At 44.4% G+C, this 24,803-nt stretch overlaps 1 protein-coding gene across 2 annotated transcripts in view; it reads right to left on the bottom strand.

The window, feature by feature from the left end:
* Window positions 1-873: 873 nt before the first annotated feature.
* The window catches only part of EDEM3 (ER degradation enhancing alpha-mannosidase like protein 3), a 367,252-nt gene continuing 343,322 nt past the window's right edge, over window positions 874-24,803 (bottom strand). The window contains exons 20-21 of one of the 2 annotated variants that reach the window (XM_069231637.1): window positions 24,473-24,520; window positions 874-1,620 (exon numbers count right to left, since the gene is read on the bottom strand). In XM_069231637.1, the coding sequence (XP_069087738.1) occupies window positions 1,241-1,620; window positions 24,473-24,520 (428 nt within the window). In that variant the 3' untranslated portion in view covers window positions 874-1,240. The remainder of the gene's footprint in view (window positions 1,621-24,472; window positions 24,521-24,803) is intronic. The other variant, XM_069231638.1, reaches the window with a different exon arrangement.

Below are 24,803 nucleotides of genomic sequence, written 5' to 3' on the forward strand. Positions count from 1 at the left end.
TTAAAATGAATATCAGGTTTTTAAACTAGTTTTACATTCTTTAATGAACAAAATATAAGTGTTTAATTTTACATGACTCAAATTGTCATGAACGTCTCAAGACTAGATTCAACCCCAAAATGCGTGTGTGTATGTGTGTGTGAAAATATATATATATATATATATATATATATATATATATATATATATATATATATATAAAAATAATGGCAGTTTCTACTTTTACTAGGCTGACAAGTGTGAGTGCAATTAATGTTACAGGTAATGTTCATTATATTTACATATGTGTCACAAAACTGAAGAGCAGGCCCCCAAATGTTATTCCTGTATTTTTTGTTAATTATCAATATCTTCACTTCAAAAGATACAATATCGCATTGATATGTATGTCCATTGAGTTATGTTAAGGGATCTGTTGTGGGAATGCAGAATGTCTTTTCAGAATTTAGATCCAGAAATCAAAAATTATTCTGTCTCAGGTTATACATTAGGCAATCATAAAACGACATGAAAAATAACCAAGTAGGTCAAAATGTGCACAACACTGCTTTGACATATCAGTAACCCCAGCAATAAACCCTCAAAATATACTAAATAAAGCAACATTTTTCATTAAACTGCTTTGATAGCAATAAACCCCATTTACTATTGGAGAGTTTTGTATCAACCTTTGGTGTAGTAAGCACTCCAGTTTAAAAAAAACTCAAGTAGTTGAAGACATTTTTAAATGACATTATGAGCAATGTTGCCAAGATGATGATGGGCCAATGAAATAAAATATCATTTTCACCATGTTACTTTTAAGAAAAGAACAGTTTCCTTGGAAAGTGAAATTTGTACTAACAACCTAATAGTTTTTAGGTTTAACATTAAACTGTAATAGCCAATTACCATCAGATGGGTTTAGTAAAAGAAGAACTGACTAAAGAACATGTCAAGCACCAACCTTTTAAACTATATGAAATAATTCATGTGTTTGCTTCCAGAAACCCAACATTCTGTCTGTCCTGCACCACAGTTCATTAAGTCTCTGCTGTGCCACTGAATAGAGTGTACGTTATCAATCTGGAAAATGTAGAAAATGACAGCAACACACGCAATGGATTGTAAAGTATTCGGACTGTGTAAACGTGATACCTGTGGAGCATGAGCTGTTCATCACACAGGTTCATAGTTTCAAAGAATTTCTACATCATCACAAATTTTAGTTTTCCCTGCTTGGATGTTGTTCATGGTCAAATCATAGCTCATCTTTTTCCATCTGTTCAAATGCCTCTATATCTTCCTTCCAGTCTGCTAGTATGGATTCTAAGGGCTGGGACTTAGTATTCCACTTTTTATTGTGGATGAGATCTTCAGTATCTGACTGTTCCTGGGAGGAACTATGTAACGTTTCAATAGGCTTGACTTCCTTACTCTGTTCTTGATTATCTGAGGTAACAGTATCCAAACTGGACGCACTAGGTAAAAATGAATTGTGTTGAGCAATTATAGAATGTTCTCCTTTTGGTACTGGAGTGCCCAAGTTGATGTCTTCACATGCAGAGGAATCTTGTTCTTTTTTCTCATTCTGCGATTCATTTTCAAAAGCCTTTTGTTCAGTACTTGTCATGTCCAAATCTAGAATGAAGTAAAAATTACATTTATGAATATATATAGAACTCAAAAGTAAGTCCATTCATTCTGAATGACGCATCAGTAATTTTTAACATGTTTGACGTCTCTAATCAGCATGGTGTTTCCTGGAGGGTTTATACTGAGATAAGTCCTAGAAAATTCAATATTCTTGTAATATAGACAATGGTAACCAATAAAAATGTAAAAAGGTTTCAGAAATAGTTGTGTCCATGTCATGAATATATGCAAATCAAACTGACTTGTTGAATATATAAGATTTTTGAATCAGAAGAGTATATTGTAAAAATATAGAACATTTAACTTGCCCAAGACCTGTTGCAACTCCCCCCTTAGTCCAGATTGCACCAGTTCATTGTCAGTTTCATGCCAGATTGTTTTTTGATCAGCAGGCGAATAGTGTAACTGGAGTGTAGTGTTGAAAACAGAGTGTGCTGTGCATAACAAACTGAATAAATGGACAGGCTTAGAACAGTGGTTCGTAACAACCTGTGGGCCAGGGACCCCAGGGGGTCTACAAAGAATGCTCAGATGAGTCTACAAGTGCTAAGAAAATTAAATAATAATATCTGATTAATAATGTGTATATAATTACAGAGGCAAAATGTAAAACTCTTATTTTAAAACATTCTATTAATGTGATGGAATTTAAAATTATAGGCTAAAAAGTAAGTTAATCTCCTCAGACTGATTCCTGGAAGCAGTGCAATTGCATCACACAGAATATAGCATAAACAATAAGTGGCCTTATTTAAATACAGAAAAGTCCAGCCTTCACATTAAAGAATTGTTTTTAATATTTATTTGTGAATTAAATAAAATAGTTGTGTATTTGTTTGATGGGTGCCGGTTTCTGTAATTTTTGTGTATTGTTTTGCAGTTCAAATCACCAAAAATGCTTCGGCCAGGGTTCCACTAATGATTCAGTGGGGGTCCCTGAGTTACAGAAATGATTAAGTGGGGTCCACATGAGGCCAAAGGTTAAGAACCACTGGCAAAGAAGACATGTTTATCACTGGCTTCTGGGGGTGTGGGGTCTGACACATGTGACTCTACAGCAGTACACACTATGAACCAATGGTTACAGGGTAAATAACTTTTTTCATAGCATGTGAGACTGCAGCTGCACATGCGATGCATACACTATAAAGCAGTCCTGTTCCAAAACCATGGAAAGCTAGCAGATGAAGTATATATGTTTGAAATAGTGTTTTAATACTGTTTGGCCAAAGAAGGCGGTTTGGTTTGCTTAAATGTCCACACAGTACTGCTTGGCACAAGTGTGTGGGCATGAACCAATCAGTAGCTTTGCAGTTATCCAAAGCCAATGTAGCTCCTTTGTTAAGTGTTTAGTATGCTTTTGGAGGCACGGGCAGAGCGTATTTGGCTTTAGCAAAGCAGGTTTGGATACATTTAACTATCTCCCTGGCAATACCAGCTTTAGAGATTACACACTCCTTGGGGGGTTTGGCGAAGGCTACGAAAATTTTATTGCACTTTTTAAATGGTTTAGATCTAGCAATGTAAAACATGAGCATCCTCATAACATCCAGAATATAAAGTGTCTTTCCAGCTATAGATTTTAGTTGTGGAAAAAAGTACAAGTTACTTACCTTCGGTAATGAAATATCTGGTAGAGACATATTCTAGTTGCCGATTCCTTACCTTAGAATTTTCCCCCAGGCGTCAGACTGGATCAGGAGATTTATTTCTTCGAGCAATACCCTTGCGCGTCGATAGGTGGCACCAGTCGCCTCCGCAAGCATCGTGGGCGTCGTGATGACGCTAGGAGCAGTACATAGGCGGCACCCTCACGCAGTGACATTTTCTTTTAACGACTTTCCACGTCGGAGCGCAGAGCCGCTAAGAACACTGAGATTGGTGCGCCAGAGCTAAGGACCTGAAAGGGGGAATCCCTGTCCCTAGAAATCAGTTCGCAAGCGGGGAGGATGGGTGGGCGGGTAAGGAATCTGCAACTAGAAAATGTCTCTACCAGATATTTAGTTACCAAAGTTAAGTAACTTGTACATCGGATAGAGACTTCTAGTCGCAGATTCCTTACCTTAGAATAGATACCCAAGCAATGGCATCCTCGCTGGTGGGGTGCGAACCAAGATCATACCAGAAAGTCCTGCAGGACCAAACGACCAAAGTAGCCGTCTCGACGGACCTGACTATCCAGGCATTAATGCTTAGCAAACGTATGCAGGAATGCCCACGTAGCTGCCGGACAGATATCCAGGACAGGAACTCCGCATGCCAACGCAGTAGAAGCAGCAGTTGCTCTGATGGAATGAGCATGCAAGCCTTCAGGAGGTTGCTTCTTAAGCAAAGCGTAGCACATTTTGATGCAAAGAAGCACCCATTGATAGATGGTACGCTTTTGCATCATCTTCCCTTTTTTCGCACCATCATAACCAACAAAGAGTTGATCGTCCACCCGGAAACCTTTAGCACGATTGAGGTAGAACGCCAACGGCCTTTTTGGGTCTAGACGGTGGAGTTTCTCCTCCTCATGGGAAGGATTTAGGGGTGCGTAGAAGGTAGGCAAAGTGATGGACTGGCCTACATGAAATGGTGTAACCACCTTAGGAAGGAAGGACGCTCTAGTGCGTAACACTACTTTGTCAGGGTGTACAGACAAGTATGGAGGTTTTGAAGAAAGGGCCTGAAGCTCACTCACCCTGCGAGGAGAGGTGATAGCGACCAGAAAGACAGTTTTGAAGGCAAGGAACCGCAAGGGACCATTATGCATTGGCTCAAAGGGGGTACACATCAAATAAGTAAGTACAAGAAGATCCCACTGAGGCATGATAAATGGAGTGGGAGGAAATAAGTGGGTGAGCCCTTTTAGGAACCTACTCACAATAGGAGATTTAAAGACCGAGGGCTGATCAGGTAGCCTAAGAAAGGCGGAAATGGAAGATAAATACCCTTCAAGGGTGCCCAAAGCAGAGCCCTGCTGGGCTAAAGAAAGAATGAACAGAAGAACCTCTGACAGAGGGGCAGAAAGGGGATCAACAGATTTGTTGGTACCCCATACCACAAATTTATTCCAACGACAGGCGTATACAGTTTTAGTCGATGGACGCCTGGCTGCCAAGATAACATTGCCGACTTCGGGTGAAAGGGCAAAAGCCGTCAACTATTGTCACTCAATCTCCACGCATGAAGGCGGAGGTTGGACAGGTTCAGGTGCAGAACCGTTCCCTGTTGCTGCAACAGAAGATCCGCCCCAAGAGGCAGTCTGAGTGGAGGATTGATGGACATGCTCAATAGCTCTGGATACCACACTTTTCGAGCCCAGTCCGGAGCCACCAAGATGACTTGGGCCCGGTCGTTCCTGATTTTCTTGAGAACTCTGGGCAGAAGACAGATAGGCGGGAAGGCGTAAGGGAGGCCGGAGCTCCACTCGAGACTAAAAGCATCTCTGAGCGAGTGCCGCCTTGGAAACTCCAAACGCAAAACAGCAGACACTGTGCGTTCTCTGCGGAGGCGAACAGATCTAACCAAGGCTCTCCCCACTTGTGAAAGAGACCTTGTGCCACCTCCGGATGGAAACGCCATTCATGATTGACTGTGCGTCGACGGCTGAGTTTGTCTGCTCTGGCGTTGAGAGAGACCACCAGATGTTGAACCATCAAGGAGGGAATGCTTTCAACGCAAGCCTGATCGCCCGGAGCTCCAGCAGATTTATATGGAGCCCCGACTCCGCCAGAGACCAGAGGCCTCTGCTCTCTGCCTCTCCCATGTGGCCGCTCCAACCCAGAAGTGACGCATGATAAGCCCGAAACCGCACTAGGGCCAGAACAGCTCCAATGAAAGGGAGCGTCTGATAGGGAGTCAGGTGTGACTTCGGCATGTTTATAGTGAACCCCAGCGTGTGCAGGAGGTTCGTCGTAGTCTGAAGGTGGGAGACTGTCTGAGGGCAAGTGCGCTTTCAACAGCCAGTCGTCGAGGTAAGGGAAGACTGTGACCCCTAACCTGCGCAAATGAGCTGCAACCACCGCCATCACTTTCGTGAACACCCGAGGGGCGCTGGTTAGGCCGAAGGGGAGCACAGTAAACTGAAAGTGCTCATGGCCTACCACGAATCGTAGGTAACATCTGTAGGCAGGCAGGATGGGTATGTGGAAATAAGCATCCTGCAAGTGCAACGCTAAGGCAGACAGAACCTGAGCCAGGGTGAGCATTTTTAATTTCTCCTTCTTGAGGAGGTAGTTCAGGTCCCAAAGGTCTAGGATAGGACGTAAGCCCTTGTCCTTCTTTGCTATCAGAAAGTAGCGGGAATAACAACCACAACCTACTTCTGGCACAGGGACCCTTTCTATAGCTCCCTTGGCCAAGAGAGCTGTGACTTCCTGGCGGACAAGCGCCAAATGATCCTCAGGAAGATGATGGAAGGATGGTGGCATGTGTGGTGGTGTAGATTCGAAAGGGAGTAGCCCTTCCAAATGATCTGCAAAACCCACCTGTCCGTGGTGATATGTTCCCAGTGGGGCAGGTGATGGCGGATCCTGCTACCAACTGGGTGGGAGTGAGGGGACGGACTAGGAGGGTTTGGAGGATGCAGCGGGGACAGAGGTGGACTGGACAGACCTCTGGCTCCCTGTCCCATGGCCACGTGGGCTTCCGCGTCCTCGGCCACGCATAGGCTGGCCAGCGTGCGTGGCACAGTGGCTGGGTTGAGGACGCGACAGGGCGCCCCTTCCGTGTCCACAAAAGGAACGAAAAGCTGACTGTGGTGGGCGAGTGGCCGAGGAAAGACTGAGGGACCAAGCCATAGCCCGGGAATCCTTGAATCTCTCCAGGGCCGAGTCCACTTTGTCTCCAAAGAGACGGGTGCCATCAAAGGGCATGTCCATGAGGGACTGTTGGACATCCCCGAGAAACCAGAAGTGCGTAACCAGGCGTGGCGCTGTAAGGCCACTGTCTTTGCAACCGATCTGCCCAGGGAGTCGGTCGTATCCAGCCCACAAAGGACTGTGAACTTCGCCACGTCTCTCCCATCGTTCACTGCTTGGGAGGCGATAGCATTGGCCTCCTCGGGTATCTGTGGCATGACTTGCGCAACTGTATCATACATTGAGTGGGTATAATGGCCCAAAAGGCATGCAGTGTTCACAGATCGCAGCGCTAGACTGGAGGAAGAAAACAACTTCTTGCCAAACTGTTCCAGCCTTTTGGATTCCCTATTCGGGGGCGCAAAAGGGAACGCACCTGAAGAAGAGGAAGCCTGGATAACAAGACTCTCAGGCGTGGGGTGTTCAGACAGGAATTTTGGGTCGTTTGGTGCGGGCTGATGGCGGCGAGCGATAGTCCTGTTCACAGAAGCCCCTGTGTTGGGTTTGGACCATGTACCCAAAAGGACATCGGTGAGGGCCTCATTGAATGGTAAAAGGGGTTCTGAAGTAGAAGCACCTCTGTCAGGAGATTAGACCTTACCTCTACAGTAGGTAGCTCAAGGCCGAGGACCTCACCTGCCCCACTGATCACTATACAAGTTGCTCCCTCCGCCTTAACCACGGTAGAAGGAGACAGCATGCCTGCGTCAGGAGAAGTATCCAGACCACTGGTTCACCCAAATCCTGTACCCAGTGCATAGCAGGGTCATCCTGGTATTCATAAGGAACCACGGACCCCTCCAATTCCTACCCGTATTCATACCCATTGGAAAAAGGGTCTGAATCTGACCTGGGGCGAATAGGCCCCACCGAAGCCAAAGGCGGCGTCAGTTGATGCCGTTCCGACTCTGAGTCGTCTGGGATAAGAACTGGGTCGACGTCGATAGTGGGCACTACAGATGTCGGGAGCGCCGATAATCGACCCGGCGCCGGGGAAGGTCTTGAAGGTGCGACCTGCGCCGGTGTGGATCCGTGTACGGATCCGGAGGTGACCTAGGTTGGCAGGGCAGAAGCCGCCGGCGCGGGACCCGAAGACCTTTCAGCCGAACCCTTTCGGCCCGAAGGCGCTGTATCGGGGGCGGCCTGCCCAAAGATGAGGTCCATGGCCTCGTAAAACTCTTTCAGTTGGGCGGGGGTCGCTCTGGCTCTGGGAAACTCGGGGAAGCGCGGAGTCGACCCAGACGCAGGCTCAGAGGACGGAGGCCTAGTGCATGGACGCTTGTCCCACGACGCGTCGGCCGAGCGACAGGGTGAAGACGGAGAGCAATGGGCCTTCTTCTTCTAACCTTGACCCGAGGATTTAGAAGAAGACGAGTGGTGATGACTCTGCGACCGCTCTCGAGACTTTCTTCTCGAGCGAGAGCGGGACCTACATGGAGTGCCAGGCCGCCTTTAGCTTTAGGGACCGCTCCCTCAAAGCCTTCGGGTGCATGGCCCGACACTCGGAGCACGACTTCAGGTCGTGGTCGCGCTCGAGCCACCACAGACAAACGCGATGAGGATCCGTCACTGACATCGTCCGATGGCAGTCCTCACAAGGCTTGAACCCGGTCTTTGGGGACATCTCGATGCACCAAAGTCGTACACAAAAAAAGTTTGACAAAACAGTCGAATTCGGCCCAAAAATAGCCTAGGGTAGCTCTTCTCCGGATCAGCGCGTGGCGCGGAAAGAAAAGAAAAGAACTGACGTCACTGTGCGAGGGTGGCATGTATGTACTGCTCCCGAAGTCATCACGGTGACCATGACGCCTGCGGAGTCGAACGACGCCACCTACCGACGCGCAAGGGTATTACTCTAAGAAAAAACCTCCGGATCCAGTCTGACGCCTGGGGGAAATTCTAAGGTAAGAAATCTGCAACTAGAAGTCTCTATCAGATACAGGCAACAATAGTGGTTGACGCGAAACTATGAGAAAAGTTTAGGCAAAAATGTAGGGTTGGTCCGAAGAACTGCCCTGTCTTTAGGAACCTGAATGAATGGGTACTGTCTTGTAAGACTTGGAGTCCCCTAATATGTCGTATGGGGATGACTGCTACTAGGAAGGCCAACTTGCAAGTCAAGAACTGTAATTCACACAAATGCAGAGGGTCAAAAGCAGCTGTGAGAAGACCACATTAAAGATATAGACAAGTGGAGGAGGTGTCTTTTGAGGAACTACTCTCTTTAAACCCTCCATGAAGACTTTAAAGAGACAATATAAACAGATGAATGCTATATTTTTTTTATGGTTAACGCTGCAACTGCAGTTAAATTAAGCATATCGAAGTGTAATGAAGACCTGTCCCGTTAAGATGTTGAAGAGAAGAAACAAGACTGCACAAGCAATGTAAAGAACAAGTTACTTACCTTCGGTAATGCCTTATCTGGCGGAGAAAATATCTAGTTGCAGATTCCTTACCTGTGAATTCTCCCCATGCATCAGACTGGATCCGGAAGATTTTTGTGAGCAGTACTCCTGCGCCCCATTAGGTGGCGTTGATTAGCACCACATCCGTCGTTGTCCACTCTGGATATGAAGTTGCAGTTCATATATAGGTGCCACCCTGGTGCACCGACTTGACACGCCAGAAGCACAGAGTCAAAGAAATGGTGCGTCAAAACTAAGGCCCTGAAAGGGGAGCCCCTGCTCCTAGAAATCAGCTTGCAGAGCGAGGAGAATGTGTGGGTCGGTGAGGAATCTGCAACTACAGATTTCCTCTACCATGTAAGGCGTTACCAAAGTAAGTAACTTGTTCATCTGATAGAGACTTGTAGATGCAGATTTGTTCCCTGTGAATAGATACCCAAGCAATACCATCCCTGGAGGTGGGTCTGTGAACCAAGTTCATACTAGAAAATTCACCAGGACCTAACAGGCAAAATGCCTGTCCCTATGGACCTGACTGTCCAGGCAGTAGTGTTCGGTAAACAGGTGCAGATATGCCAATGCTCCCGCCTAACAGATGTCAAGAACTGGAACTCCGCATGCTAATGCAGTGCTCGCACCTTTAGCGCGGGTAGAATGAGCATGCAAACCCTCAGGGGACTGCTTTTTGGCCAGTGTGTAGCAGATCTTAATAGAGTACAACCCATCTGGAGATGGTCCACTTCTGCACTGCCCAACCATTTTTCACACCCATATAACTTGCAAAGAGTTGGTCAACCACCTGAACTCTTTTGTACGATTAAGGTAGAAAGCCAATGCTCTTTTTGGGTCCAGGCAGTGGAGTCTTCCTTAGAAGGATATGGGGGTGCGTACAAAATAGGCAAGGTGATGGATTGGCCTCAGTGGTTACCAACCTGTGGTCCGGGGACCCCTGGGGGTCCGCAGAGCCTCCTCAGGGGGTACGTGGCTGCTTAGAAAATGTAATAATATTAACAGATTAGGTCAACAGCTTTCAGTAATGACTTAATGGGGGTGTCCACAGATTCCAACAATGATTCAGTGGGGGTTCCCGGGTTCCAGTACTGATAAAGTGGGGGTCCACAGAAGTCAAAAGGTTGGGAACCACTGGCGCACATGAAAGGGCGTAACCACTTTTGACAGAAAAGAGGCCCTAGGGCGAACCACCACTTTGTCAGGATTGATGAAATGGCAGGGCAGCTTAGATGAGAATGCCTGAGGCTCATTTACCCTGCAGGCAGATGTTATGGCCACAAGGAAAGCTGTTTTCAAAATGAGAAGCCTGAGAGGACAATTCTGGAGAGGCCCTAAAGGAGCACAAACCCGAAATGTCAAAACCAAATTCAAATCCTAATGAGGCATAATAAATGGGGATGGAGGAAAGAGATCTGTATGACCTTTAAGGAACCTATGTGCAATAGGGAACTTAAAGAAAGCTGAACAGGTAACCTCCAAAAAGCCAAAATAGAAGACAAATAACCTTTAATAGTGCCTATAGCATAGCCCTGCTGGGCCACGTTAGGGACAAGCAACTGGACCCCAGACAGGGGGGCCGAAAGGGGGTCAACAGACTTGTCTGTACAACATGCCACAAATTTCTTTCAACAGGTGTATACTGTTTTGATGGGAGGAATGCCTGGCTGACAAGATTATGTTACAGACTTCGAGAGGAAGGTCAAAAGCTGTAACTGTTGCTGCTCAATCTCCATGCTAGAAGGTGGAGAGCGGACAGGTCTGGGTGCAGAACCCTCCCCTGCTGCTTCAACAGAAGATCCTCCAGAAGGGGCTGTCTAATGGAAGGATTGATAGACATGCTCAGCAGCTCAGGATACAAGATTTTCCACGCCCAGCCCAGAGCCACAAGGATTACTTGGGCCTGGTTGTCCTAGATCTTCTTGAGAACTCTGGGTAGAAGTGGTATGGGTGGAAAGGCATACAAGAGGCCTAAGTTCCACTCGAGATGAAAAAAGTCTAAGAGCGACTACCCCCTTGGAAACTCCCAAAAAGCAAAACTGCTGCCATTGTGTGTTCTCCGTGGAGGCGAACAGATCTAACCAAGGCGCTTCGCACTTTTGAAAGACAGCCTGCACCACCTCCAAATGGAGATGCCATTTGTGATCTGCTAGGCATTTTCGGCTGAGTTTGTCTCCTCTGGCGTTCAGAGATCCCACCAGATGTTGAACCACCAGGTATATGCCCTGCTGTTTCAGCCACGTCCAGAGGCACTGAGCCCCTTGACAAAGGATACACAACCCCACCTCACCCTGCTTGTTGCAGTACCACATAGCGGTGGGGTTATCTGTGAACAAGTGCACTATCTTTCCCTTGATAAAGGCAAGAAATGCCTTCAATGCTAGCTGGATTAAACGGAGCTCCAACAGGTTGATGTGGAGTTGCGGATTGAGACCAGATGCCTATGATCCTCACCTCTCCCAGATGTTTCACCCCATCCCAGGAGTCTGTCACTACTTAACTCGGGAAGCAGCTTTATCCGCCGACACGAGAGTAATAAGCGTGCGGTGGCTTTGCCTCCACTCTTTCTTCCACTAGTTACGTTGTAATGTCATCCAATAATTGGAGGACCTGTATTGTTTTGACCGTGTTTTGCTCCGCTTTGGTGCCATTCTGTTTATAATTGTTTGTCCTCATGAAGACCCCGGTCTATTCATTCCCATAGGAGTCAAAACTTCTACTTTTATATGGTCAATCCCTATCGCCTCAACTGGATATTTCATTGATTTAGTCATATCAAGTTCCTTTGTTTGGGTTTGACCCCTTCTGTGTACATATATTGCATATATTTGTGTTTTATTTTTTTCCATTTTTTTGGCATACCGTATTTCACTTTGCACTGCGCCGCCACTTGAGCACCATTTTGTACGACAGATCAGATTCTGTTCATATAGAATACAGTTTGGTTCAAATATACCTTATTTCAGCATTTAAAACAAGTTCTTGTGATTTTTTTTTGGGGGGAGGGAATTCTTCATATAGGTATTTTGAATGTTGTGTTATTTTATTTCACCAAAACCATATAAGAGTTTATTAATTTGATGATTCTTCCTGGCAGAACACGTTATTTTGAATGTATTACCCTTGTTCTGTGGATTATAGGGTACCCCTTTACTTATGGTTATGTGCATCTGTCACTACTGTCTGATCTGGTTGGGGACGGGAGAGGGATCTGCCTTTGATCCCATCACATTCTGTTAACCACCACTGCAGATCTTTTGCAGCTCCCTCCGAGATCTGGACCTTGTCGGAGAGATTCCCCATATGTTGCACCCAATTCAGGACCCACTGCAGAGCCTGCATATGTCCTCTGGCACGTGTCACCAGCAGGATGCAGGAGGCCATGAGGCCTAGTAGCTTCACAATCATTCTCACCGAAATCCAGGATACAGTCTTTAACATCAGTATCATAGCCTGAATGCTCTGGACTTGACACTCTGGAGGATAAGCCCGAAACTGCACTGTGTCCAGAACAGCACCAATGAAAGGGAGAGTCTGAAAGGTAATTTTAGCACATTTATAGTGAAACCCAGCGAATGCAGGAGGTCCACCATAGTCTGGAGGTGGGAGGCGACAGCATGGGGTGAACCCACCTTCAACAGCCAGTCGTTGACAGAGGAAGACTTAAACCCCTGATTTCCGCCGATGAACTGCGACCACCACAATCAGCTTTGTGAAAACCAGAGGGGGTCGCTGGTAAGGCTAAAGGGGAGCACAGTGAACTGAAAGTGCTCAGGGCCTACCGCGAACCACAAATAATGCATGTGGGCTGTGTCCAATGCTACCATCCAGTCTCCTGGGTCCAGGGCAGATAGAACCGGAGGCAGAGTGAGCATCCTGAACTTCTTGAGGAAGAGATTGAGGGAATGAAAGCCTGGAGGCACTCGTCCTTTTTGGTGACCAGAAAGATGGCCAAGTGAGCTGTCGGTTCCTTGCGGAGTAGGGACAAGTGATCTTCCGTCATCTAATTGTAGGATGGTGGCATAGATGGAGGTATAGTCTCACAGGGGAGGGAGTAGCCCCTTCAGGCTACCTGCAAAACCCACCTGTCTGATGTGATGGATTGTCAGTGAAGCAGGTGATGGTGAATCCTGCCGCCAACTGGCCCATGGTGGGGGAAAGGTTGCTGCAGTTCAGGGGAAAGGAAAGACTAGCTGGGCTATCCTGACCTCTGGACACCTGAACCACAAGGTAGGTGGATGCGACAATCTCAGCCATGCAGAGACTGGGCGGCAAGCATGCCACCATGGTTGGACAGGAATGGACGAGGTGGGTGACCCCTTCCGTAGTCACGAAAAGCAGATGGGGGCTGCTGTGAGGTGTAGCCGGAGAATCCTTGAAACACTCGATCACCGAGCCTGACATGTTTTATAAGAGATGAGTGCCATCAAAGGGCATGTACATCAACGAAGCTTGGACATCCCCTGAAAAGCCAGACGCCCTCAGCCAGGCGTGCTGCCCCAGTGCCACAGTTGATGATCTGCCCAATGAGTCGGTTGTTTCCAGTCCACAACGGAATGTGAACTTCACTGCCACTCTCCCATCACAATAGCCTGAAAGTACAGTCTGGGCCTCCTCCGGGACCTGTGGCAGCACATGCGCAATTGTGTCCCACAGTATGTGGGAATAATGGCCCAAAAGGCATACAGTGTTCACTGTCCGCAATGCAAGGCTGGTGGAAGAAAACATCTTCCCAAGCGAGTCTAACCTTTTGGATTCCCTATCCGGGGACCACAATGCTCTCATGGGTGGGGTGTTGTGTAAAGAAACTTGGGTCTTCCGGTACGGGACAATGGCAGTGGGAAATCGTACTGTTCACAGGAGCCCCTGTGCAGGGTTTGGATCAGGTACCCAGAAGGACATCAGTAAGGGCATCATTAAACAGGAGCAGGGGTTTTGAGGTGGAAGCTCCCAGTTGTAGCACCTCTGTCAAGAGATTAGTCTTGACAGCCACTGAAGAGAGTTGAAGTTCCAGGATCTCAGCTGCTCTTTTCACCACTATAGCATAAAAGACACTCCCTCCTCCCCTGCCATGGTAGGCGGAGAAACCATTCCAGTATCTGGAGAAGTATCCAGTTCATTGGCCTTTCCCAGGCTTTCACACCAGTTTTTAGCTTCATGGGGCTGGTATTCTAAAGGGTCCAGCGATCCCTCCCATTCATCTCGAGGCCCAACCCAGAAAAAAAGGGCTCAGGATCTGATCATGGAAGCAGGGGTCCTACCTACGTTGGAGTCAGCGTTGTATGATGCCCACCCGGCTCTGTGTCAGGGATCACAATGGAGATGGTGCTGCCACTGGGCGCGGATGGCGTAGGAATCATAGGCGTCGGAGAAGGTCAGGGTGGTACAAGAGATGCCAGTTCGGATCTAATTGATAAGAAATTCAGTTCTGAATGAAACTTAGCTGTTGAACAGGCATAATTAGTGGGTTTCTTACCTCCTGGAGCACAGCCATGCATTCCTCTGGGAGGTTCAGGTAGCCAAGGTCTAATAACACATAAGTTAGACAGCAAGATTGAGCTATTTGGGATCTGGTTGTCTAAGTTGACCTTGATGCTGGGTGAGAAGGTCTGGTCTGATAAGGTGCTTCTCGCGGTGACTGAGTGACATTTCAAGCAACACTTTGAACCAAGTCTGTCTTGCTCCTGGTTGGCGCTACTAGTATAAGGGTCATGGACACTTGCCTCATTTTCCTTCCCACATACAGGATGTAGGAAAGAGGTGGAAAAGCACAGGCAAATATTCCTGACCAGTTCATCCATACTACAGTATCCTAGGACTTTAAATACCCAACAGTGAAGCTTTGGCATTTTTCATTTTCGGGTTTGAACGGGTCTATTGGTAGAGTCCGCCAGCGTCAGAAGCCCCCATTCATGGACCTGTTTATGTGTCCTGTTAAGCAGAACCATAACCTTGCACTCCTAGGAGGTGCTGTATTAAAACAAATATCAACTTCGAGAAAGACTTGAACTACGTTTTCTGGTGTTCAAGGGTTTCTGTTGTTTATTTTGGAATTTCCTGTTCATGGGGTGCTTGGTGGCCAGTCCGTCCTTTTAGAAGCACCCGTCTACAATGAGAAGATTATGCAATGCTTTGTAACTTCATATAGGGGAATATCGGCCTGCACTTTGTTCTCCTAGCCATCATATTAGTAATGTTCTAATAAGATGATAGTTTGGATCCCTCTAGCTGCTCTGTCTGCCACATCCAGGGCATACCAAAGATTAGCACTGCTAACATTTTTGCCTTCAGCGACCAGCTCTCTTGAGGTGCGCCTCAGGTAGGTGGTTTATGAGCTGCTCCATCTGCCCACAGTAGTAAGGATAGTGCCTTGTGAGGAGGCCCACCAAGTTTACAATTCCCAAATGTGTGACTGCCCCAAGTGCTATCTGCTTTCCTGCCACATCAATCTTTTGGGACTCGTAATTGAGATGAAGAGTATCTCCCTGTGGCCTATGAAATAAACCTCTTTCAGGGGTATGCACAACAAGGAAATCTGGGTCCACAAATTTAACTTGGTCCTTCTGGGGGCAGCCTTATGTTTCTTTTCTATCCAGCAAGTCACCACCCTGGCCTTAGCTTGTTCCTTAAACGTGCCATTGGTGTACTTCAACAATCTCTTTAGCTTGGGAAGATAGCAAGGCACCATTCTGTCTTGGACAACATTTCCACATGAAAGTCGTCCTCATCCTCCACAGTACAGGGCTTGACAATATGGTGTTCGGCATACTGCAGTGTTAGTGCATGATACGCAGCAGTATCACGTGGTGGGGAAACAGCCTTTACAACATAGGTTTTTATGTTGACCAAGCAGTAATTCACCACACAGGTACATATTTAAAAAATAAAATAAAAAAAGAACATACTTTAAAAAAAAAAGTTATTTAAGGGAAAAAAAGGGTTAGGTGTGGGTGAGGGTAATGGTGATTTTAAGCTTTAGGGGTGGGTAGAAGCAAAGGGAGACTAGGGTAATTTTAGGGTTCAGAAGAAGGAAGAGGTAAAGAGGTTAGATGTAAAAATTAAAAGTTGGGCAGTTCCTAAAATAAAGTTTTACACACACACACACACACACTAAAAAGGGGCTTGAGGGTCCCCTCCAAAATTAAAATCTTATATAAACAGAAACATATACACATACATACAGGGCACAAGTACCCTGGAAGTAGCTTCCTGAGCTGCAGCACAGTATGTAATTCAGAAGGTCTAGCCACATCGAAGAAGGCAGCAGAATACATCTCCACACTGCGACGACCGGCAGGACTTTAAAGTTAATCAAGTGTATCCTCTCTCTATTTACAAAGTCACATGGAGATTTGTGATTTAGCAAGCCCCACTCTATCAGTCACATGGTGTGTGTGAAAAACACAAGATGTTCTTGGAGTGTTTTTATTTAAAATGAAAAGGGTATATTTGATTTTTTTTAAATGTGTAATTTGTAATGCTGAGGTTTGAAAAAAAAAAAATGAAAGTCCAAAACATATTTTAATTTAAAGCTGTTCTTTGAATGATAATTCATGTGTGTTTGGGAGATTTATAGCTGTTAGTATTTCTTTGAGTGCAAGTGCACACTTGTTGATGTGGCTATTATTTCATTAGTCATGTGGATGCTTTTTATATTGATAACGTTATTCTCAACATTACTGTTGGCAACTCTGTCTTATACTTTGGGGTGGTCGGTGTTCTATCATAATATGTTCAGGTATTCAGAATATTGACAGTGACGAATATATATAGGTAAGTATAGTTTAATGTGTCATATACACCTAGGTGGTCAACACTATGATCCTGCAAGGTGTGGTCACTATTGTGGATATGGCTCAAAATCAAAGTCATCCTATGTGTCCACTACATAATCCTCCCGGGGATCATCTACCTCTTGAGGCCTCATGGCTCCTCATAGGGGGTCTTATGTGTAATAAGGGCTACCTGGGTCGGAGTCGGTATCGTGTGTCAGGTGGAGGGGAGTGTGGAGGCAAAGAAGATGGCAGTGAAAAAGATGTGGCGGGATTAGTGGAAAGTGTGTAGGCTAGCTGCATGTATAACCCCTCTGGGGTCCGATGGTTTAAGAGGAGGGGACGGAGGTTCTTCCTTGAAGGTAAGATTTAGTAGGAATGAGGATAAGCCCTGGAGTCAGCGGTCTGGCCAGAATTTTACCAGTGTCCTGGTGAATAAAGAGTATCTTTTGTTTTTCGTCCAGGATATATGCCAGTTTTTCAAAGAACGACCCCCTCTGAGGTGTCTGACCTCGGAATCAGAGTGTCTGCTGGCAGATGCAGAGTGAGGTTTTTTGGTGCATATGCACAGAGCGAGCGACAAAGCAGGTTAAGGTTCGGTGCAGTTGGGTGGGGCTTGTATCAATGTCAAACTAGCCTTAGGAGTTTAGGACATGCAAGTTTAGGCTATTTGTGTCTTGCCTTACAAAATTCAGGAAAGGCCAGCATTTTCCTCCTTGGTGCCAGGGATCTCTTCCACCCCTAAAATATCAGGCAATCCTGATAACTGCTGGAACTGCGTCTTGTGCAGTGCCCACCTTGTCTCTCTTCAGTGCCTGTGTGTCTTTTTGAAGTAGAATATTATAAACAACAAAGAAAAATCCATAGATAACTAGGGACCAGGGGTACAAGTACCTTATCGACACAAATATATGCAATAATATTGGAGAACCATAACACCCATATAAATAATCCAATCAACTTATTTGATAAAGATTTTTCTTTTTTACTATTGAGTAAAATGGAAAAGAAAGTAACAGTGAGGAAACAAATCCAGTTAATAAAAAAAAATCAGGCATATCTGTGACAATTATCAATTCATTGCACAAGTCACAGTTTAGAGTAGACACAACATAGCCATTCTATTTAATATCAAATGGTAAAGCGCCATGGTGTCAAAGGTGATGATCTTTCGATCCCCCAAGTAATATCCAGATCATCATCAGAAAAAAAAAGATAGACAGGCCAGAGAACACTAATGTGTAGAAATACATTTCGGAACAAAGGAAAAGGTGGATGGGAACGAGAACAGGAAGGGAGAAGGGGACAAATGATCCAAATCAATTAAAAGCATAAGTGATAAATATAACTTCCAATGCTAGCTATGCTCAAAAAAGGGGAAGGAACCATGCTAACCATCACGCTAATGGCCACTATGTGCAAGCAAATACACATTGTATTGAGTGCCATGCGGGATTCGTGGGAGACGGACAATGTGGAGGGTGAGTAGCCAAGCGTTTAACATGGGAGAACCGGCATCACTCTTGTTAAGTAAAAGGGAATACAAAAAAAAAAGAGAAGGACAAATAAAAGGCAGGCAAGGAGGAAACCAGTCTATGGCCATATTGGAAAGGAGCTGGTAATAATAAAAAGGAAGGGATGTGAAAAAAACGAAGGGAAGTTCACACCCACACCACCCCCAAAAGAAACGTTTAAAGTATAAAGGCAGCACACTCATACACAGTTTAATATTGGGTCAAAAAATAAGAGGCACTAATCAGAAATAGCATCTGTGCATCAGATGAGCAACTGGCAGCAGCCATATTAGAAGGAGGCCAGTAATTAAAATTATAATAACTAGTACAAAGGAGCCTAATGTGACCAAAAAATAAAAAGGAAATTTGCACCATGAAAATAAATTGCAATAGTAATTTCATACAATTCAACTTAAAGGTTCCATACTCATTGAGAGTGGAGGAACAATGACCACTAAGGTTTGAGAGGCAATAAACAGGAAGGTCCTAATGCACCCTATCTGAAAATAGAAAGGTGGAGGGAAAAACGAGGAAAGGCAAGGGGAAAGAAAGACCCCAAAGGTAATTACAGTTGTATACAATTACAAATGTACTGACCTAAATGCAAAATGAATATGTAATAATGTAATAGCAGTTATCAATCCACCATAAGCAAAATTTGTAATAGTAATTTCACACAATTCAACTTACAGGTCCCATACCCACTGAGAGTGGAGGAGGAACAATGACCACTAAGAATTGAGAATTATTTATGAATGGGGGAAGGGGCATATTTCTGATAAATAAGGCTCTCGTATATGTTGGGAGGTCTCTATCGCTACACAAGTGGCGCAGAGGCGGTAAAGGCGGCGGTTGGTGGCTTCAGGTGCTCTGGAGGTCCCCGGCGGCATCTGGGCCCCAGTCCCGGCACACAGGCACAGGCACCAGCATTGAGGACAGGAAGAGCAAAGGGTTCGGAGGTTTTTCATTTAGCCCCCCCCTCATCATTGATCCTCATCTAGTTTATAACAAAACCTAGTGTCTTAAGAAGGCTGAGAGGACTCCAAGAGGACCCCGGTAACAATAACGCCGACATCATCACCTGGTTCATCTTAACCCTGGTAAGGCAGTGTTGCAGTTAGAGCTGCTGGGCAGCATAAGGAGTGACTGAACAGGGTTTGGAGGTAGAGGAATAGAGGGGCAGTGGTTTAGATATTACCATATTGTGGTTGAGCCCTGTGCTTGTGGAAGCTGCCTGGCTAGGTCTGGGTGCGGCTTGCGGGCCGGGTAAGGCCCCCCCCCCCCCCTCGTTCCTTATACCATTATACCCATATCTGCATTTTGGCCCTGCCCTCTGCCTCACCTTCCTGGTGTGACACCTGGGACTCTAATGACCGGAACTTGAAGTTGCCAGAGGAGTTATAGGAGTTAAAGCTGCTAAAGGAGTTTTTTGAACTGACAAGACAAAGTGTCAAGAAGCCCCAGTGGATGTACAGGTGATTACGGCAATAGCTGTCCAACCCATCCCTCCTTTTCTTGCACCTGAGCTAAAAATGACATTGAGGAAACTTCAGACTGAGAGTTTGATTGGAGATTCTAATTCAGGAACTCCCATCTGTCCTATCTGAAGTCTTATCCTTCTATCACAAGTCTTCTATTAACAAGCAATAAAGAGGGAGAAGGAATGCCAAAGGATACGGGAAAGGGTCAAGTTGTTAGTCCTCTCTCGGACCCACTTCCCTCATAATTTACTGATAAGAGTGAGGGAGTTCCAGCTGCCCAAATCCTTCCTGCAATATTAAAATCTGCTCCACAGTGTGGTCGCTCTGGTACAGCAGATGGGGGTGCTGTTTTAAGGGTGCCTAACCTTGGCGGCGAGTAAGAGTTGGGCTTTGAGGGGTTGGAGGCCATAGCACCCGTTCTTCTGACAAATAGTTGCCCAAAACTCATCCCTAAAAATGGCTCGCCTAAAAATCTGGAGCAGGACTCCAGAAAGCCCCAGGGTGATCTCCCAGGAATGCCTGCGTGCTCAAGATATCCACCCAGCTTTACTAATTCACCTGGCTGGGGGAACTCTACTGAGGCTCATGGTGAGGGCCTTTCTGTGTATGAGAATGATACCTTGCCTGATGGTATATAAAAAGATAAACAAAATTGTTTGCTGCTTTGGAAGGGTGGGGCAGGGGGAGTTGTAGAGCATTATACTTTAGCACTCTCTCTACTAGTGTATTCCTCAGTCTTGCTGAACTCTTCATATTCATTGAACTCTATGATTGCATTGTGTCACAAAAGTAAGAGTCTTAAGAATCATTTAGAATGAGCTACCATCCCTTTTAATAAGCTTAAGAGAACTCTTCTTGACCATTGGGGATCTGTCCCCTTGACAGGCCATTTTAAATGTGGAAATTGCAGAGTTTGAGACTTGGCTTTTGATGCGAAGGAATTTGCCTAAAATTATGTTAAATTCACTTTACAACAATTTTCAAACTAGAATACCAGCAGTCTTATCGACTATATCTAGGGCAAACAACATAAAAGGTCCACAAATGGATTTTACAACATCAAAGCTGCCTGTGGTGCAGTATCACCAGTGCTCCAACAGTAGAACATTTTGCAGAATTTGGACACAATGAAAATGACCTGCGTTGGCAAATTATCAGTGTAATAAAACCACCTACAAGGGGCGGAGATATTTCTAACATTCTCAACAAAAGCCTGAAATGGATTCTACAGACTAACAGATTACCTACGGGCCCAAACAGGACGGAGGATTGGACTTCATTATTATGAAATCACTTCTTTATGTTGTGGCCCCTTGGTTGGTATGATCAAAGGACTTAGCAATTTCCCAACATGTTGCCCCCGTTTGCCTTTGTTTCATTATTTTACCACTGTTGCCAGATTGTGCATTTCCTTGTCATTCTGCCCTTGTTTTGTTTGATTATTTTTGTGCTGTCTTATTTTATTTTATATTTATCGGAAATCTGCTCTTCCCCTGTTCACACATAGTCCTCAAATCTTAGTGGTCATTGTTCCTTCGCTATCAATTAGTATGGGAACTTTAAGTTGAATTTTGTGAAATTTATATTGCAATTTCTTTTTTTATGGTGTAATTGATAACGGCTATTAAATTATTACATGTTCATTTTGCATTTAGGTCTAAACTAATATAATTGTAAACAACTGCAAATACGTCTTGGGGTCCTTCTTTCTTTCCCTTGTTTTGCCTCCTCCCCCCCCCCCCCCCCATTTCTATTTTCAGATAGGGTGCATTAGCACCTTCCTCTTTAATGCCTCTCAAACCTTAGTGGTCATAATTCCTCCATGCTCAATGAGTATGGGACCTTTAAGTTGAATTGTGTGAAATTACTATTGCAATTTATTTTTATAGTGTCAATTTTATTTTTTTGGTCACATTTGGTTCCTTTATACTTATTACTACAATTTTGATTACTGGCATCTTTCTAATATGGCCGCTGCTGGTTGCTCATCCAATGCACGGACGCCATTTTTGATTAGTGCTTCTTATTTTTTGATTCAATATTAACCTGTGTAGGGGTGCCCTGCCTTTGGAGTAAAAACATTTTTTGTGGGGAGGGTGGTGGGGTGGGGGGACAGGGGGGTTGGGCAGTGAGAGGCAGGGGACTTCCCCTTAATTTTCTCACATAAAATTAATATAATTTCCCTTACTTTTTATTACCGGCTCCTTTCCAATATGGCTGCCGCTGGGTTTCCTATGGGCCTGCCTTTCATTTATCTTTCCCTTTTTCTGCATTCCCTTTTATTTATCAAGAGTGAAGGCAGCGTTCCAATGTTGAACACTCGGCTACTCACCCTCCAGGATCATCCATCTGTCATGAATCCGTGAGTATACACATTTTTATCAGTGAGTATACACATTCTTCTGCCGCACCTTGCAGTTTATGCATATGCCCTCTGTAACTGCATTCTCTTTCTTCTGAGGTCCATGGGTGCTTTTTCCAACTAGGCTTTCCACCTTTATGAGGCCGTATTTACTGCCACATTGTTGCAGACACCTGCAGCCCTTAACTACCCTTCTCATCATTTGGATGACCTTTTACTTCCCCTTTTAGGGACCCATGATGGTTTAATTTGTTTTTTGTTTATTTCCTTTAGCAGTATTTTGGTCTTAATTGCACTATATTTTCTATTTTTTCAGCTTTTGGAAGCCATCAATACCATATTTGATTACCCCTAAGGAATTGTACAAGGGTATTTTTCCTTCACTTTACAGTGATTACTTTTTAGACATGATTTTTGGCCACATAGCAAGGCATGGCACTCAATTTAGTGCATATTGGTTTGCACATCCATTAGTGTGGTGGTTTAGCATTTTTTAAAAAAATCTTTTATACCCCGCTCTCCTTTTTCCTTCCTGTTCTCTTCTTTTGTTCCGAATTTGTTTCTATACATTAGTCTTCTCAGGCCTGCCTATCCTTTTGACCGCATAATCATCCTGATATTACTTGGAGGATCAAAACGTCGTTGACTTTGACATCCTGACCCTTTAACATTTGATTATTAAATACAAGGGCTATGCGGTGTCAACAGTAAACTATGACTTATGCAATAAATTGATAATTGTCACAATTATGTCTGAGTTTTTATTAACTGGACTTGTTTCCCCACTGTTACTTTCTTGTGTATTTTACACAATATTAAAAATGAACAATGTTTTTGAAATAACTTGATTGGACTATTTATGTGGGTATTATGGGTCTCCCATATTATTGCATATATTTGTGTTGATGAGGGACTATTTTCCTTATACAGTTTTTGCAATATAAAGCAAGGCAGGGTTTGCAGGATGTCTCGGAGTGCTCCAGGGAGAGGCAGAAGTTGCAGATCTCCTGTTGTTCAGTCCAGGGGTATTTTATGTTGCAGGTAGGGCAAAAATGGAGTGGAGTGCATTCCATAATGCAATCCTATGTGCATTCTCAAGGAAAACCTCTACTGAGACAGAAGAAGGCCGCGATGCGTCAAAGTCTGTTCAGCCTCAACACAGTCCAAAATCCCACTGGTACGTATGGAAGCCTTCGATGCAGAATTGCTGTTTTTGTTGCAGGGCTGGAAGAGGAAGCAGCAGAACATGAAAAATAACCTGATGAATATTATGCTTTGACTTTGCAGCAGCTTTCCCAAATGTCCAAGCCCAATCGTGGAAGAAAATAACCTGACATGAAGCCCGTATGCTGGTGTAATCTGGAGTAAAGGAGGGCTCACAAAAGGTCTTGATATTTAAACTTTTTTGATAAAAAAAGAAGTTGCAAATGTCCAGGAACAACTTTGGAAGGCAGGAGTATGCAGAGAATGTGAATCTACAGGACTACAGCCACACCTGCTATGAACATAGCTCTCTAATGTGTAAATATAACACACACCTTGACTGCAAAGACGTCAATGGCATATAAACGCAATATTTCACAAGGACCTGTGAAATATAATTCATATATATCCACTTGAAGCCTAATCACTGATTGCCCGCTGTTTAGTTTCTACTCAATAATTAATTAGCAGTCGTTTTTTTTAAAATCTAATAAATAGCTGAACATTCTAAATGCAAGAAAGCAAGTTGCCTCATGAAATATCGGTTAATATGCTCAGTGTTATCTAGATTGTCTTTTGTGCATATGGTACCAATGACCTCTTACAGAATACACAGTAGCCCTATGCCTATATTAAAATCTTATTTGCAACCAATAGCAAAAATTAACACCAAATACGGAAAGCAGTCAGAAAATGAATTTAGATTATTTTATACAGGATTCTCATTGTGGCTGGCTCTGAGAGCAGTACTTTCAACAAAATTCCTGGCTGGTTCACTGAAAGGCACATTGACAGAACCACACAAGAATAGGAGAACCACACTACAAAGGAAAGAGGGCAACAACAATGGAAAACTCCATGTTTGGAAACACTTTAAACATTTCAAAATTGTCTAAGGTTTGCTTGTTATCTAACTTAGAAAAAACATGTTACATTTCATAAGAAGAAAAAGACAAAACAACAATCTTACAAAAGATGTATGATCCAAGACACAAACCTTTTTTCACATTTGAGGATTACAATTCAGCACTGAGGAAATTCCACGCCAAGCAGCTATACAGCACAAGCAAACATGGCCTCGAGAACCACACTGTAAAGTCTCATATCTTTGTAAAAGGTATACAAATTCAAAGTGACAAAGGCCTATAAAAATACATAGCAGCTGAAATGGGTAAGTGGAAAGCTTTTTTAAATAAATAAAATTTAGCAGAGGTCCAATGGATGTTTAAATAATATATACTTACTGCTATCAATAATGTAGTTTGGAATCATTTTACCTTTAAAGAGTGTTGCTGAAAATCCAATTGGAGCACAAAAGAGAGGGAAAACACAAAATGTGTTAATAGTTCACAACATTAGGAATATTGTTATGAAGAGTAATTAAACTAAATACTTTTTGTGAAGGTGATAAATGAAGGCAAACGTACAGATATGCTCAACTTCAACAAAGGCAAACCTTCGCCCCTAATGAAATACAAAAAATGTTATATTGTTTTATTATGTCCTGTTTACATAATGGTTCAGCACCATAAGGGCCGTTTTGCGCTACTTTTTAAAATGTTATACACAACTAAG

This window comes from Pleurodeles waltl, chromosome 4_2, assembly GCF_031143425.1.
Source record: "Pleurodeles waltl isolate 20211129_DDA chromosome 4_2, aPleWal1.hap1.20221129, whole genome shotgun sequence".
NCBI lineage: Eukaryota > Metazoa > Chordata > Amphibia > Caudata > Salamandridae > Pleurodeles > Pleurodeles waltl.